Here is a 15,867-nt window from a genome sequence, read left to right as displayed (position 1 = left end):
CTCTACGCATAGCAAAATTACAAAGGAAACAAGATATTGTACAAAGTAGTATTTGTATCATTCATAGAGATTCAAAGTCTCTTCCGTAACGCCTTTTATTGCAACATCCGAATAGGGTGATCATAACCCCCATCCCCCCGGAAAATAACGCCCATCTCCACAATGCAGAGAGGTGAGTGAGAAAGAAAATCAAAATCACGCAAAGGTCATCAAATCGTAAAGGAATCTTGCCATCATAGCATCCATGTCGCTCGTTGTGCAAGTTAAATGAAACAGTAAAAAGCCAGGAAAGGGCCAGACGCCAGGGAAAAGAAACAACCGAATTGGAAAGCGGGTGTTGATGTGCTTCCCTTGTGCCTAGGTCTACGGGGTTCCCGCAAGACCCATCTCGGAATCACTGGCCAGGGCAGATGTGGCCTCCCATTCCTCAGCCGAGGCTATCTCGGAATCTGGGGTTCCAAGTTAGAAAATGGGGAATCTTCCGGGGTTACACGGGGGTGAAGTACCTGAGACAAGATCATCCGGGACCTCAATCGTCATTTCTTGCAGGCGTAGCAAAACCGCTGTAAGAAAGAATGTTAGTAAATACTCATAAAGAAGTAAGGGGAAAGGATGAGTTAACACGTACAGTTTGCCTCTTGAATTTGTCTCTGGTCATCCTCGTCACCCTCATCAAAGTACGTCTCCAGACAATAGGTGATAGTCGTAGCGATGGGAGTGACAATTCGCGACTCGACGCTCTGGACCTGACTAGTGAGGAAAACACTGGTGATCCGCTGAATGCAGGCATGAGTGAGTTCACGAGCAATGCGAGCAAATCGTGCTTTCGCCTCCTCGTCAGTCATCTCGCTCCTATCACCGACGAAGAGCAAGCTGCGCAAGACATCCATGGTGCGCCGGCGGACATTCGGATGGCTGTAGATCAGCAAAGTTGGAACGAAATCGGGGATTCGGTCTTCAACAGCTGCGATGAACCATTCACTATCCAACTGCAGTCGCTCGTTTGAAATGCTGCAAAGTTGAGTGAAAAATTCGAGGTGCTCATTCCCGGCGCGGTTGTTGATAGAATCCACGCCCTTTGCGACAAAGTTGATCAAGCTGACGATAGACTCCTCGTCCGAAGCTTGCTTGCAGAAAACGACGGCGCATTCAAGGAATGGAATGCAGAGGTCGGCAGGTGAATATCGTAGACCAACCTCCAGCGTCTTCAAGACATGTGGCATAAAGCCAGACTCGGGCTCAAGGAGGGAAGTGACAATTACATGAGCAACCTCGGGTTGGACGCAAATCTGTTCATGCTGGAACAACTTTACCAAAAGCACAAGGACCGCGCAGTCATCGGCGGGCTTCTGATACTCAAGAGGTCTGATGAACCTAGCTTCCGCCGCACTGAGCGCGGGCCGACCATCAGGTCCCCTTTCGCGAGCAGTAATCGAAGCGACCGGTGCAAGCGAGAAGTTGATTCGCTGGAAGAGCATCGCGCAGAGGGTCATCAAGTTTCTGTATGAGAATTGACGACCCTTGTCGATCAACCGGCAATAACCAGGATACCGCCCCTTCAAATTTCGGCGGTCTTCAGAGTCGAGCCATATGATTTCCAAGCACTTGACGAGCATACCATTAGCGAGAATGGCATTAGTAGTCTCTTGCCCCAACTCTGTAAGCTTGATGAAGAACTCAAAGTATTCATCCCACACGCGAGGAATAGTATGGAGAGCGGGCCAAAGCTCTGCAAGCATAGACACGATGGTCCCAACAGCCTCCTCAAGTTCAATCTGCCAGGCGGCTCGCTTCTCCTCATCGATTTCAAGTGCTTGCAGGGAGATCTTCAGACAACGCACAGCATCGATGATGATAGACACCTCCTTTTGCCGAACTTCGTACTGGAAGATTCTCAGCACCAGATTTCGCATTGTAGTTGGCCAACGAGCGAACCACTGGAGTGCGCGAAGGGCACCGTGGGGGCTTCGAATCAGCATCTTGAGTTCCTCGTAGACGCCAAGAAGTCCAACCGACTCTTTGGTCCGAGCGATCAGTTGCTCCAGTGTGTCGAGACCAAGCTCTATTCCCATCACTTCCAGCTCGTGGTGGTCCAAAGAGTTGGGGTCCATCTGTCGGACGCGATACAACAGCTCAGGAATCAGCTTCGTGTACGCTGGTTCCAGTAAGCAATAAGTTCGGATGAACAGCTCATTATCCATAGCAATGTGGTTGGCAAAGGCTGTTGGTACGGGAACTCGGGCAGGATAGCTGGGTTTCGATAGCTGGGTTTCCGCCTTGGGCTGTTCCATCGTGGAAACACGCTGGTAAAACAGCATGTAGGCGTTCCAGACCTTGTTGATCTGCACACCTCCCATGCTGTGGGCGGCCTCAGTCTGACCTCCAAAGCAGTGATCCGCAATAGTGGCTGGGTCGAATTTGGACACGTCGGAGTCATTGAATTCGACCCACAGAGGGGCAGAGCCGTTCGATGACCGCTCACGAGTGTAGGAGTAGTAATGTCCCGACTCCGCAGTTCCAGTATGCACCAGGACACCAACCAGCTCAAACATGTCGGGCTCGATGGGGCTGCTGGGATCAGAGAGGTGGTCCACCTTGTACGGTGTCATATCGATGAGTCGGGGAAACTGGAACTCGTCGTTGATCTTGCTTCGCATCATGGTAACCATGTCAAAGTCGAATCGCTTGAGGTGGAAAATCAGGTTGTCAGGAACATCCTTCAGACAAGCCCGCTTGACCGCGTCCACATGGCGGCCACAGCCCGAGCAGAAGTACTTGTTGTCTCCTTGCATGATCTCCCCTTCGACGTACGCCTGCAGGCTCTGGTCCAGGCTAGCCTTGCCCTTGATGTCGCATTGAATGGCCGAGAATGGCTCCTCTCGCTCTGAAATGTGGGAGCACTCCTTGGACTTGATCTGCTGAACAAGCTGGCCTCCATAGAAAGACCGGAATCTCTTCTTATCTTCCGGATTCATGATCAGAGCTTCCCAGCGGTCGAAAAGCAGGTTGTAGAACTCATCGACATCCATCTGAACCGTGACGTCGATTGCTTCATTGTCGTAGGTCCGAATACTTTCCACAAAGCCCTCCGGATCGACGCTTTTCAGCCAAGTATCCTGCATCCAGGCGAAGAGCTTTTGCGTCTCATCAAGAAGTTTCTGCGACACGTCGGGATCCACAATGTTAAGTCCCAGCATGAACCCACGGAATTCGGTATTCATGAAAAGTTGTGTCATGAGAGAGTTCAAATAGCACGTATTCGAAAGGTTCTTAAGACCCGCGTACCCCTCTGGGGCTCGGATCATCTTGGTACGGTCATGGCACCAGGTCGGACTGTACGATTCGTCTGCAAAAGAGAAATTATTAGAATGGAGCCGCCATTAACTAGGACAATGAAACAAACCTCGCGGAATCACTCCTTCCAAATGCTGCATTATGCGTGCAACATTGCCATCACTTCGTTTGCACAGGAGTCTGATGATACTGTAAAGCTTCTGTCGCGTCTCGGTGTGCATGTGAGGCGTGCGAGGAACGATGACCTCATCATTCTCATTGGCAAGCTCTGGGAAAAGATACTTGCTAATAATTTGCTCTGCCAGGTCGCTATAAGAAAAGAACAGGGTCAGTCGGTATCGTTAAAAAGGGCACGGGAAGGAACATACAAAGTCTCCAAGTCAACATTAGCCAAGTCTGCGGACTCGAGACACTGCTCCAGGAGACCAGCAAAACCCAGTACCAAGTTATCAACAGGCTCGCGTCCGATGAACTGGATTCAGGTTAGTAAGAACCCCTTCGTCAAATACTATGGTTTAAGGCATACCTCTTCAGTCTCATGGCGAAGCATAACCTCACTCCATTGTTTCAGATACTGGCTGAAAATGACATCCCGAGGGGATTTCTCTGCAACTGAGCGGAAGACCCAGAGAGCGACACTGAAGAACTCAGCAGCTTGAGATGCATACTCAGGAGTCATTGGGATTGTTTGAACAAATGCATCCCAGACAGTGGCGAGCATGTCAATCTGAGCAGGGGTGTCTGCGGTGGGAGCACTTGGCGACTTGCCATTGCTCAACTTTGATGATTGTTTCATGGACTTTGCCGCGCTGCAAGTTCTCCTGATCCTCTCCGACACGTCACTTCGAATTGGCTGGCGAGCCTCCTCGAGAAGCAGTGTCTTGATTAAGGCGCCGAGCTGCGTTTCTTGCTTGACTGCACCCCAAAAGGTCTGGTCACGAATCGATCCTTCCACCAGCACGCCGAAAGAGTTGCAAATCAGTCTCTGGACGATTGACATGTTAAGTGAAGGCCTTGCGGTCACGGACCGAGCTGTCTCGATGAAGTGAAGTACGCGTCTGACGAGAGGAGCCTTGTCGTGGGCTACCAAAGTTTTCTCACTGGAGGCACTGTGCAGGGCAATAGCATCCAAGAGACACTCCACTGCGGTTGAAGCAAGGTGTAGTAAGTTCCGGTCACTATCGAGAGACTCGGACAGCTGCTTTGCCATCAAAAAATTCACTAGAACCTCAATGCTGTGAGAAATAAAGACCTGGTTAGGATCATCCTCAAGGGCCTCTTCGAGGAGACAAGCCAAAAGCGCATTGAATGAGTAAAAGGCGACAAATGGCTTTTCAAAGGGAAACAAGTCCTTGGCAGTGCTGGTCTCAGATTTGACGAGGTCCCGGACTCGAGGCTGGGGCGAGAATGTCACAAGGAATTGATAGATCTAAACAAAGCTTCCAGTTAGCGAGACAGCCCCCGTATGTTGTTAATTTCCATGGTTCAACATACCTCTCGTGCAAGATCATCATTCAAAGCCAGCAAATCATAAAGCTCGTCAAAGTGCTTCAACACCTCGGAGTCGACCGATGTAAGCGGCATGCCTCCACTGCTAGCCCGGGACACTTCCTTAGCATCCGGTGCCTTTCGGATGATAAGCAGACCTGCCTGAAGCACCTTGATTTCCCTCACGGTGAGCTCAGGGTCCTTCGTCAAGTCAACCCGTTGGCCCCCTGCAATTGCCGTGAACTTGGAAAATCCACTCAGATGCGTAAGCCGCTCAACCAGCTCGCCCGCAGTTGACAGATCACCAATTCGGAGGACCTTGATTTTGGAATTAGCACTTCCATTGAAGGACTGCCAAGAGATGGTGATTGGGTCTCCTTTGATAGGCCGCTCTGGAAGCATAGGCGGGGAGCCCTTTGGGGAGGTGTAATGAGGGCGAGCGCGCAATCCCTTTAGCAATTGGTGAAGGAAATAGAGTGAGCGTCGGAATCGAAGTTCCTCAAGGCTCATTTCACCAGTCTTAGTCTCAGACTCCATGGAAGCATCTCCGTTGGCGTCCGATGCCTCCTTCAGGGTCGCAGCAGCAGACTTGAGCTGATCCACGCACCGCTCGACGAGGGAGATATGGGTGGCCTCGATCGCGGATTGTGGCGAACTGGCGATGATCGAATGATCCAGGTAGACCTTGACGGCGAATTCAGTAGCCTGGACTTCGATCGTACCAGGTGGAGCAGTGAGGATAAAACTCCAGATGCGATCCATCCCGGGGATAGTCACGACCTGGTCCTCGCCGGCAGGAGGCGGCGGATTGAATCGCACTTCATAGATGATGGACTGCTTAGCAAACGCCAATATCTCCTTTGTGTAGTCTTTGGGTGTCAAGTTGGGGAGGTATTCGTGGATGCACCTATGGAGGAACGGATTCGCCTCGGTGCATTGACTCAGAGCGGTGACCAGCATATTCCACATGGCTTGGCGGCCCTCTGCTCCCATCTTGTTGGACAACAAGATTTCATCCCACAGGGCCTTCCCGAGATCCGGAGTGATAGTCTCGGGGACCATGTCGATCAGTCGGAAGAGGATAGTCAACCGCGGGACCAGACCAAATTGGGAAAAGTCGTGGATAGAATCATCACCGTCGGCATTCACGGCATGGAGCATATCGTCAATAACCAAGCCTGTCAAGTTGAAGTCCGTTGCCAATTTCAACATCTCCTGGACATCATGAGCAGGAACGAGAGCGCCCAATGTTTGGATGCTACCAGCAGTGAAATGATTCTTCTCGGCAACGTCCTGGATGCAGCGCTCATAGATTGCCATCCTATCAGCCTCGCTGATACCAGCGGCGATAAATCCCATAAGCTTCTGACTGCCAAACTTTTGAAGACTTTTCTTCTGTTCCACGGAGAGGTCATCCGCGGCCGTGCTATCCCGAATAAGACGAACGCAGAGTTGTAGGGGAAGCGCATCAACGCAATCATGGTCATAACTGCCCGAGATGCGTCGATCAGAGGGATTCTCACACATCCGGCTAAGCAACTTGTTGCAAAATTCAAGCATATTCATATCAAAACGAGCGAGAGGCAGGTCCAAGACCTTCTGGCAGACGTACAGCAAAGCCGCAGAGGCGGTGATGTGCATGTTGAACGTCCGAGTCAGCATCAATAGGACCTCGGAGACGACTCGGCCATCTTGGCTTTCCGTCACGGTCTTCCAGATGACATCCGTCACAGAGTTGGTGTATGTATCTGTCACGATCAGGAACCCAACGATATTGCTACTCCGGCTGATCAACTGCGGATGGGAGTCGACACCCACGAGGTAATCCACAATCTTGCTATCCTGAATGAAGCGGACCAGTTGCTTCACGAACGGCAAGTTGACACCTCCCTGATTGTTAGAGATACTGGATCTCCACACGTTAACCAAGTCGGACTGCATTGTCTCCACACCGTGAACCCGGAGCTCCATGCGGCCTTCCATAATGTGCTTCTTGAGGACTCCGAACTTCCACATCCAGAAAATGACCAAGGACTTTTCCGTTAAATTGGCGTCGTCTGGTAAGGGAATGGAGAGATCTTGTGAGAGCTGGTTCACAAACTCGGCATTGCGAGCACAGTGGTGTTTGTAGTGATGTGAAATAGCACGCAGCAACTGCTCACTCAGATCGCTCGTAGCCCAGGCGGCCTTCTTGCTGATCCATTCTTGGTATTTATCATCGATCGAGCGAACCATCTCGTAGAGGGATCGGATCGGAGCTGAGTCGGGCAATGGGGATTCGACCTCATCCTCATCCACATCCTGGCTGCGCTCTATGTGGCAGTCTACCAGGGCATTGGCAATGAGCATGATATGGGCCAGCGAGCCGGTCAGATGCGTATGTCGGGGGATAAGTTGGAGGGTGAGGGCCGTCCATTCCGATAGTGTTTGAACGAGATTAATGGGATGTGCAAGTGCTTTTGCCCGAATGCGCATGAGCATGTCATTCGTATCGGCAGTGTACTTTTTGTCCAAAGTTCGGTACAAAGGGATGGGAGTTTTGGGGGAGAGGAGAACAAAGGTAAGAGGCTGAAGGTAGTCTTTGCAGAGACTGTCTTGTGCGGGAAGTTCCGGGTCATCAACCAAATGGCGCAGAATCATGATGTCGATGCGTATCATCTGGAGGGCGATCTGCACAAAATCAAGAAGGAACTCCTCTAGGCAGGTCCACGGGCCACTGCCTGAGCCATCGTCGATCAATAGTTCATGTCTGTAAAAGAAGTTAGCTTTATTGCATATGCATCCACATGAATGTTGGAAAAAGGGAACTCACGGTCTTCGCAACACGCTCTCCACCACGTCGGGAAGCTGCTGCCAGAATTCCTGGGACTCGCCGAACTCTTCAAGGGTCAGACGATCCAGGTTCTTCACGCAGTCATCCATCCAGGTCTTCACCGCAGAGGCGGCATCGGCATCACGGGGGTCAGCTGTTTCACCAAGTCTCAGTATAAAATATTCCGGCAGCACGTAGAGGGAGGGAGGGAGGAAAGTCGTACCTTTCTGGATCATGTTCACAATTCTGGCCAAGTTGTCTCGTGCTGGAAGGTTCTCACGAACTCTGGGGAAGGTATCGACCAGAGAAGAGGGCGGGTCGTGAACCTCAACCACTGCTGCATCCTGGATTGCATCTGACAGTGGCCTCCAATTCTCATCCATATCTTCGGGATCGGCAGCTTGAATTTCAGGGCTCTGGGTAGGGGAGGAAGAGATAGAGATAACGTGTGAAGGTGAACCGGTGGGTTCAGTCGAGTTCGGTCGCGTCGGGGTGCTTGGAGGCACCGGGGAGGGCTCGCGCATGGTGTGTGCAATGTCCATTTCCGAAGTTGAGGTCGGAGACTTGACATTAATGGTGACTTTGGCGGGGCGAGCCTGGTCTGGTGTGGTATCCATGTCCGAGGCAGAGGCAGGAGCGGCGGGCGTCGCGACAGCTGAGGCAGGAGCAGACGATGCAGCAACCGCCGCGGCGTCAATCGAGATGGATGGACTGACACCACTTCCACTATCCAGGCGTGGTCGTTTCTGGACCCGCTCAGGACCGGCTTCTTCCATGGAGTCGAGTTGTCGCGTGGGTTCGTTCAGCGGCGCGCCAGGCGGGGTGCGAGAGCTCGCTGGCGGGGGTTCAGCCATGACATTTTCCTCGAGTCGAGGCAGGTCGGCAGGGAAGGAAGGTGAGGTGAGGGAAGGGCGACGAGAGAGAGAGAAGGTTGCCGGAAATTACCGGGGGAAGGTGCGAGCAAACTAAGAGGAAGATGAAGTGTGTTTTGGCGGAGAGAGATCTTTAACGATCCGGCGATCGACAGCTTTTTTGGGGAGGACGCGCGAAGAGGAGATCCGTGATTGGGGATGACGTTGTGCTGTGGGCTGATTAACAGGACCCTGGATTTACTAGCAAAATATGACTTTTCTACTATGTCCACTATTATGTAGCTTATCGGTTATTGGAATATTAATTCCATTTTCCTCTTTTTCCTTGCTTATGCTCTGGACAGTACTTTCCTTTGTCCCGGTCTAGGCAAACAACATAAATCGCCCGCGGCTGAGCCGCTAGGAACCCGCCACAGCAGGTAGAGTATGTACAAACCCAGTTACATTACGTCTAACTGCGACCAGAATGATAATATCACTGATTAAATGCAAGGTTTAGCTTGTATTCTTTGATCAAGCTTATCAATTATGTATCGCTAACTGAGCCAGGCCTGCATACTGCAGATGTAGCTCGAAATATATATGTGTTCGTCTAGTATCCTGCTACCACGTTGCACTAAAAAGTATAAAAGATTACTTTAATTTCTCTAGACCTGGGATCACTCATTCATTCCTTCATGGTAGTCTCGATCTTCCGGATGATCCTGGCTGGGTTCCCAGCAACTACATGAAAGGGCGGCACATCCTGTTTGAATCGACTGATCAGCAAACCCTGCACTCTGCAACTAATTGTAGCCATCCGATAGGCAGATAGAAATCAAAAGAATCCCTTTAAGGACAAGAAAACATACCTTAGTAACCACACTGCCAGCACCAACAGTCGATCCCTTGCCAATGGTCACCCCAGGAAGAATAGTCACATTGCCTCCAATCCAGCAATCCTCGCCAATGGTAATCGGAGCTCCCATCTCAGGGCCTTCCATACCATTTCGCACAGCTGGATCAACGGGGTGAGTCCCAGCGAACAAGCTCACGTTGGGCCCAAACAGTGTCCGAGACCCGATAGTAATAGGCAAGCTATCAATGAAGACACAGTTGGAGTTGATGAAGACATTCTTCCCGAGGATGACGTTAAAGCCGTAGTCTGCCTTGACGGGTGGTTCGATCCAGGGCTCGTCTTTGAAGAGCTCATCATCGGCCACTGGATCATCTAGTTGTGGAGGGAGAGGAGTCTTGTCCTCAATGACACTGATAGACAAGGTTAGATATTGTGTTTGAAGTAGGGAAGTGTTAGATAGAAATACACTTACTCCTTCCAAAGCTCAACTAGCCGTCTCCGGGGTACTTCACCGGCATTGTTATACCGAGTGTAGGCATATTTGCAGCGATTCCGAGCCGCAATCAGGTCCGGGGTGAAAGAAACGAAGAGCTCTCCACGGAGCATCTTCTCGCGCTCAGTTAGTTCCGCCATATTCTCGTGTGATCTTATAGAATGTCGAATATATCAGGTCACACGGTTGAGTCTCGGTAGATTCGGTATAATGCAAGATGTCAACGTGTCGTTAAAACAGTCTCCCGGAGCCACTCAAGGCAAGGCCTAAGCCGAGCCAAGTGGGGGTGTTTTGAGAAATGGGGGAAGATCGGAGATAAAAGAAAGAAAGCTCGGTCCAAGTCCGTAGCTTTGCGGCCGGCAACAATCAAAACTTCCATCGATTGTTCTCAATCCGCCAAACTCCGCCAACCCAACGAACACAATGAAACATGGCGCTCTGATCATTCTTTAAAAGAGGCCCCCGCCACTCGTGTTCATCCTGAGACATTCGTTCACCCCCTATTTCTTAACATCACCACCACCACACCACGCTCAACTCCCCGCATTCCATAGGTCCCTCCTTTACCCCCCAAAATGGCCGACGCAACAACCTCCAGCTCCCAGGCTACACCTGGTGACCCAAACATCTCCTGGCCAATCGAGCGCCTCGCACACACCGCCGAATCAGAATGGCACCCCTCCTTCCCACAGAACCAGCGCCGGCCCAGTAACGCGTCAAACGCAAGCTATAGCTCGACCTCCTCCACTCCAGACCTCGATCGATCCAATTATCCCGACGGTACAAAGTCACTGTCGGGCATCTCCCTCCGAGCCTTCCTCCTAGGACTCACCCTAGGCGCTACACTCGTTCTTACACTCCTCCTGACTACGGTCTTCCGAACGCCATTCTGGCGCGTACCCTTCTTCGTCGGTGCGCTGAGCCTGTTCCACTTCCTCGAGTACTACGTCACGGCGCGGTATAATACACGGTATGCGTCGGTGGGCGCATTCCTTCTCACCTCGAACGGATGGGCGTATAACGTCGCGCATGGGTCTGCTATTGTGGAGTGTATCGTCTCGCACTTCTTCTGGCCAGAGTCGACTCGCGTGGGACGATTGCTGTCGTTCCCCGAGCCGTTCTCTGGTTCGCCAGTGTCGTTGCTATTGGTGATTGGATTCGTCTTGACAATTGTTGGCCAGGTTGTCAGGACGCTAGCCATGGCACAGGCAGCGAGTAATTTCAACCATCACGTCCAGTCTGAGCATCAGGAGGGCCATGTCCTGGTTAAGACCGGGTTGTATGGATATCTTCGGCATCCGAGTTATTTTGGTTTCTTTTGGTGGGGACTGGGCACGCAGTTGGTACTGGGCAATGTGGTGTGTTTCATTGGGTATACCCTCGTGTTGTGGAAGTTCTTTTCCACTCGGATTAAGCGTGAGTTTCCTTGTCAACGCAGTGGCTTTCCCGTCTATCTTAAATGGGTTGACTAACTGTGTAACTTTCTAGGCGAGGAATCGTTTTTGATTCAATTCTTCGGCGCCGAATATCTTCAGTACCGTCAGGATACTCCCGTCGGTATCCCATTGATTCGCTAGATAGAGAGGTAGTCGGCGTCATGTGGGCATTGCTTGTTAAACAGAACTTCTTAATAGCTCAAATCCAAAAGTCCTTCATGTCTCAAGTTGTTGAATGAGCCTAATAAGGCCCGACGAGTCACATTAAGTCCTCCGCACCATAGAAATCTTAAGATCAAAAAAAACCCCTAAACACAAATCACTCCACTTCATATACAATCTCACCATCACCAATAATGCGAAGAACTCGTCAAAGCCATAAGACCCCGTTCACACTCCACATCCACCAAATAACGAACCTACACCAAGCCCAACCACAAACCGCCACCACCAGAAATCCCTCCTAGCAGCCCTCAACGCCGTCGTAAACTCTCAATACTCCGGATACCAACCCGCAGCCTCCCAATCCAGGAACCCCTTAATCCGGCCCCGACATACCACAATATTATGAGGGTGGAGATCACCATCCGAGAAAAGAACCCGGTGCGGGATATCCCCCGATTTTCCTCGCAAGAACTAGAGCGTCCTGATACGCGCGCTCAGGGTCAAACCCGCCAGACTGGGAAGCCTGCTTTTCGGGCGACTTGCATCGTCAGGACTTCTTCTAGTCGTGTTCCGTCGGACCATTTGAGGATTAGGCCGAAGGGGAGTTGGGCGATTTGGTTGTCGTAGGTAATACCGAGCCAGGTGCAGGACGTTCGGGAGAAGTGTCGGAGGTGTTTGTGCAGGATGCCCCAGAGACGACGGATATGGGGGTGTGTTGGTTGGGGGGTGGGTGGTATGTTTTTATGTGTAGTTGGTTAAGGTGTGTCGGGCCATGTAAAGTTGGGTAGTAAGAAGCGTGGTATGAGCCAGGATAACATTTTAGTGATCGTGTTATGGAGAGGATGGAAGGTGTGGGATAGGACAAGATGTAGATCCAAGTGGGGGAAGAGGAAGGGCGGTCGTCGTTGTTCGCAAGAGGGCAAGCTCAGACAAGTAAAGTCTGTTAATTTAGTTCAAGAGATTCAGATTAGACCATCTCATCTACTAACACAAATAATCTGCAATTTTCCACTGAAATTTGAACCCATAATGTCCTGGTATATAAAGTATAAACACAATCAACGCTATACAATGCAACACATCCTCCCCATCCCAACACCTTCAACTATTCACATCACAACTTACTCTCCGGCGCCACAGCCCCCACAGCACCACTCATAAACGGACCGCCCTCCTCCCCCTCCGGACCCGCACTGGAACTAGGCTCAGCACCGAACAGTACAAGCTCCCGCCCACCGCGGGTAGTCCACCAAGTAACGCAGCAATGAGCCCGATCCACATCCATCTCTCCACCACTCAGCGCCTCCCAGAACCGATCAATGCAGACATGGCGCATGCCCCGATCGGGGATTGCATTGAGAAGTTGCGCGGTGAGGGGGAGCCATTCTTTCAGGTCGTCTACGCGGAGGAAAGAGAGGGAGTCGATTAAGGCGAGGATAAGGACGGCTTGGGCGGAGAGAGGTGGTTGGTCTGGCGATGAGCCGTTTTGGGTGTTTGGTGGGATGGGGATGGTTGAGGCGGTTAGGGCGCGGTCACGGACGACTTCGAGGAGGATTGATGGGAGGAGGGGTTGGCTGTTTGCTAAGGGGGATGGGGGTGCGGTGATTTGGATGACTGTTTTGAAGGCGAGGCGGAATTGTCTGGCTGATAGGTTTTCGGGGAATACCTGAACAATGTTAGACTGGATAAAATGGTATGACAGCCTGGGGAGGACTCACGGCAAAGAGGTTCTCAATGTAGAAGGGGAGATGCTTGGCAGCCAATTCCGCGTTGTGGGGGATAGCAAAGACGACAAGCACCAAACTGTGAGCTGCCTCGAAAATCTCCAGAAGTAGACTGTTGGCACCGGCTGCGAGGTACGGGAAAGCAGCCGACAGGAGGAGCTCTTCGCTAGCCTCGGGGCTTAAGACCAATGGGAAATGCTCCGCCGTGTTCAAGAAGAACAGATCGAGACATCTTTCCACGGGGTGATCAGGGATTTGACCGATGTCACTAGGCTTGATGCTGCGCAGGAAATTCTCAGCCAAGTCGGGATATTGAGAAAGGATATCGATGGCTGCCAGGAACACGAAATTCTGCTGCGATGATCCATTCTGGCCGGTCCGAGAAGAGATAAAGTATAAGTTGCGAAGAATATGCAGAGACTGCATGCAAAGATAAGGTGCACCTGGAAAAAGTATCTTAGGTCAGTTTGTGTCAGTCAAATCAGACTTGATCTAAACTTACTGCTGCCAGCAGCAAGAGCCGGATCATTAATCGTTCTACCCAGCACGGTACGAAGAACGATGACCACCGAATACATGCAGTTCCGCAAAAGCGACCACAGAGCCGGGATGGTAGTCTTCAGCGACTCGGCATCCAAGAACTCGGTCTCTTCCGCAACGTCAACCTCGGACAACTTATTTTGGCGCCACTGTACCATAAGCGTCCGCACGAAATCCGCCATATAGTCCACCGACTGCGCAACCAGGTTCGGATCCCGCACATTCTCCACGGCATGCGCAACTAGCCTGGACAATGGACCAAGTGCACCGACCAAGGGACGCCCAGCCACCGCAGTCACATACCCAAACGTCGCAGAGTTGGATGCCCAACGGAACTTCTTCCCCGGAGCCTCGACGACATCTTTATCAATAGCGCCCAGGAAGTATCCACCTTCCAAGCCCTCGGGAGAATGAAACACGGAGCGCACCATAATAGGCAATAGGCAATCATAATCCAGCTTACTCCTCTGCGTATCCGACAAAAGCTCAAACGTGTAGTTCAACACCATGGTGATACAATATCCATCAATGCCAGCCTCGGCATCCAATTCCTCCAACGCTAATTGCGCCGCGGTCGCCAGCGCAGACTCCAATTTCGTCCGAATATGCCACGGCAGACCCTGGCGATTCTGTCCCTCGAATCCGAGCAGTATTCCGCCGAGTAAGAGCATGTGTCTCCAGCGTGGGGACTTGTCATCCGCTCCCTCGGCAATCGCTTTGACCCATGCTTCACGTTCGATGCGGCGATTGCGGCCCACACCGTGCGGTATCTGGGCTTCTTCTGTGGTATCGTTTTGGAGAACTGCGATGGCGGCCGTATTGAAGACGCTCAGGATCTTGCGACACGCGAATAAATCGACGGGGTGATTCCATAACGCCGGTGCAGAGAGAAGCTGCGACGCGAGAAGACTCAAATTCAAGGGGTTTCCGAGAATAGATAAGAAGCTGGTCGCAGTGGGAAGGAGACTGGGAGGATAAGTCGTGATTGTTAGCCGGAGGTGTCGGTGATCGGTGATACCCGAAGCAATGCGGTGACTGGCGCCACTTACCCAGAAGCATCTTCGAAGCTGGAAGTTGACTGTAATGAGCGCAGGAGCGCAGCCAGCGAGCGTTCTGTCGCCATGATTCAAGGACCTAGATTGGACAGGCAATGCCCACAGGTCTACATGGGAGGAGGTGGAAGTAGAAGGGGAGATGAGATGTCACCGCGGAGACCCCAGACCAACGAGAGCGAGACCCCATCCGCAGCCGAGGTCCGGAGTTGTCAAACAGTGCAAACAGACATCGTCATTCCCAGCAAACGGCAGGAGCCCGATTCCAAGTCCGATAGGGGAGTACGCCTCCAAGCTCCGGACAACAAACACGAAACCTCTCGAGGTCAACTTACACCCCCCGTCTCACCTTACGATGCTTTAATATCCCATATCCACATTTTAGCCGTCTCGGCACCACAGCATATCCCCCATGGCTAATAACCGAGTCCCGATCAACTATCAAACACCCAGATTCCCATCACTATACGATCCACTCCCATCCCACCACAAGGAGGCGTATTACCTCTACTACACAAAGGATATCTGGCGTTTCACGCTTTACTGGACATTACTCTTCTACGGCGCGACACATCTCACCGTCGCGGGGTGCGCAGTCCTAACGCATTGCCGGAATTGGAGTGTTATATGGCTGGTTCCGTTGTTGTATAGTGTGGTTGCGGGGTTGGAGGGATTGTTAGCTGGGAGTATTGTTGGGCTTGTGTGAGTATTCCGGAATTTGGAGCTTGTGTGGCTGATCTGTGTTTTGGGGGTGTTTTTTTTACTGACTACTGCGTGGCTAGACTTGGTGCTGTGTATGAATCGGGCAATTTCAGGATGTCGACTTTCCTGCCTATGATCTGGGGCGGTGTCAATGTGATGGTGCTCATTGTGACGAGCTATCCTATGCGAGGTGGTCTTTGAGAGGACATCAAAGCATCGTCTACAAGACTGGGTCAGATTCATTGCCGGCCTTTCGCCATCCAGCTACAACGGGACGTCACCAGCACCGGACAGCCTAATCATCCGACTCGGGAAATGGAATCATATTTTCCGTATAATACACCGAAGAATTGATATTCGCAAAAGAGCGCCGGCCCCAAACCAAAATGGCTATCACATGCTTATATGTCCGTTACCCCGGTCCCACGATACCAAATTTGACATGCACATA

At 51.6% G+C, this 15,867-nt stretch overlaps 6 protein-coding genes across 6 annotated transcripts; 2 read left to right on the top strand and 4 right to left on the bottom strand.

Moving 5' to 3' along the window:
• Positions 1–363: 363 nt before the first annotated feature.
• Positions 364–8,448, bottom strand: N7496_008692 (uncharacterized protein; the record flags this gene model as incomplete). Its single annotated transcript, XM_056701611.1, has 9 exons — positions 364–449; positions 507–563; positions 629–3,346; positions 3,404–3,603; positions 3,663–3,766; positions 3,821–4,723; positions 4,789–7,531; positions 7,595–7,748; positions 7,818–8,448. The coding sequence occupies 9 exons, from the start codon at positions 8,446–8,448 to the stop codon at positions 364–366; spliced, it is 7,596 nt and encodes a 2,531-aa protein (XP_056553674.1).
• A 685-nt stretch (positions 8,449–9,133) lies between these two features.
• On the bottom strand, positions 9,134–9,937 carry N7496_008691 (sugar O-acetyltransferase; the record flags this gene model as incomplete). The annotated part of the gene is made up of 3 exons (XM_056701610.1): positions 9,134–9,211; positions 9,318–9,714; positions 9,777–9,937. 3 exons carry the CDS (start codon positions 9,935–9,937, stop codon positions 9,134–9,136), a joined length of 636 nt encoding a protein of 211 aa, XP_056553673.1.
• A 435-nt stretch (positions 9,938–10,372) lies between these two features.
• N7496_008690 (protein-S-isoprenylcysteine carboxyl O-methyltransferase) lies at positions 10,373–11,374 on the top strand (the record flags this gene model as incomplete). Its single annotated transcript, XM_056701609.1, has 2 exons — positions 10,373–11,213; positions 11,286–11,374. The coding sequence occupies 2 exons, from the start codon at positions 10,373–10,375 to the stop codon at positions 11,372–11,374; spliced, it is 930 nt and encodes a 309-aa protein (XP_056553672.1).
• A 351-nt stretch (positions 11,375–11,725) lies between these two features.
• On the bottom strand, positions 11,726–11,943 carry N7496_008689 (phosphotransferase family protein; the record flags this gene model as incomplete). The annotated part of the gene is made up of 2 exons (XM_056701608.1): positions 11,726–11,869; positions 11,905–11,943. 2 exons carry the CDS (start codon positions 11,941–11,943, stop codon positions 11,726–11,728), a joined length of 183 nt encoding a protein of 60 aa, XP_056553671.1.
• Positions 11,944–12,512: 569 nt separating this feature from the next.
• On the bottom strand, positions 12,513–14,785 carry pex8 (putative peroxisomal membrane protein Pex17; the record flags this gene model as incomplete). The annotated part of the gene is made up of 4 exons (XM_056701607.1): positions 12,513–13,064; positions 13,117–13,565; positions 13,625–14,628; positions 14,712–14,785. 4 exons carry the CDS (start codon positions 14,783–14,785, stop codon positions 12,513–12,515), a joined length of 2,079 nt encoding a protein of 692 aa, XP_056553670.1.
• A 341-nt stretch (positions 14,786–15,126) lies between these two features.
• N7496_008687 (uncharacterized protein) lies at positions 15,127–15,617 on the top strand (the record flags this gene model as incomplete). The annotated part of the gene is made up of 2 exons (XM_056701606.1): positions 15,127–15,416; positions 15,497–15,617. 2 exons carry the CDS (start codon positions 15,127–15,129, stop codon positions 15,615–15,617), a joined length of 411 nt encoding a protein of 136 aa, XP_056553669.1.
• Positions 15,618–15,867: the final 250 nt, after the last annotated feature.

The sequence above is a fragment of the Penicillium cataractarum genome (assembly GCF_028827025.1).
Source record: "Penicillium cataractarum strain IBT 29864 chromosome Unknown utg000007l, whole genome shotgun sequence".
Classification (NCBI taxonomy): domain Eukaryota; kingdom Fungi; phylum Ascomycota; class Eurotiomycetes; order Eurotiales; family Aspergillaceae; genus Penicillium; species Penicillium cataractarum.
Note: the sequence above shows the minus strand (reverse complement) of the source record. Positions and strands in the feature narration are given on the sequence as shown.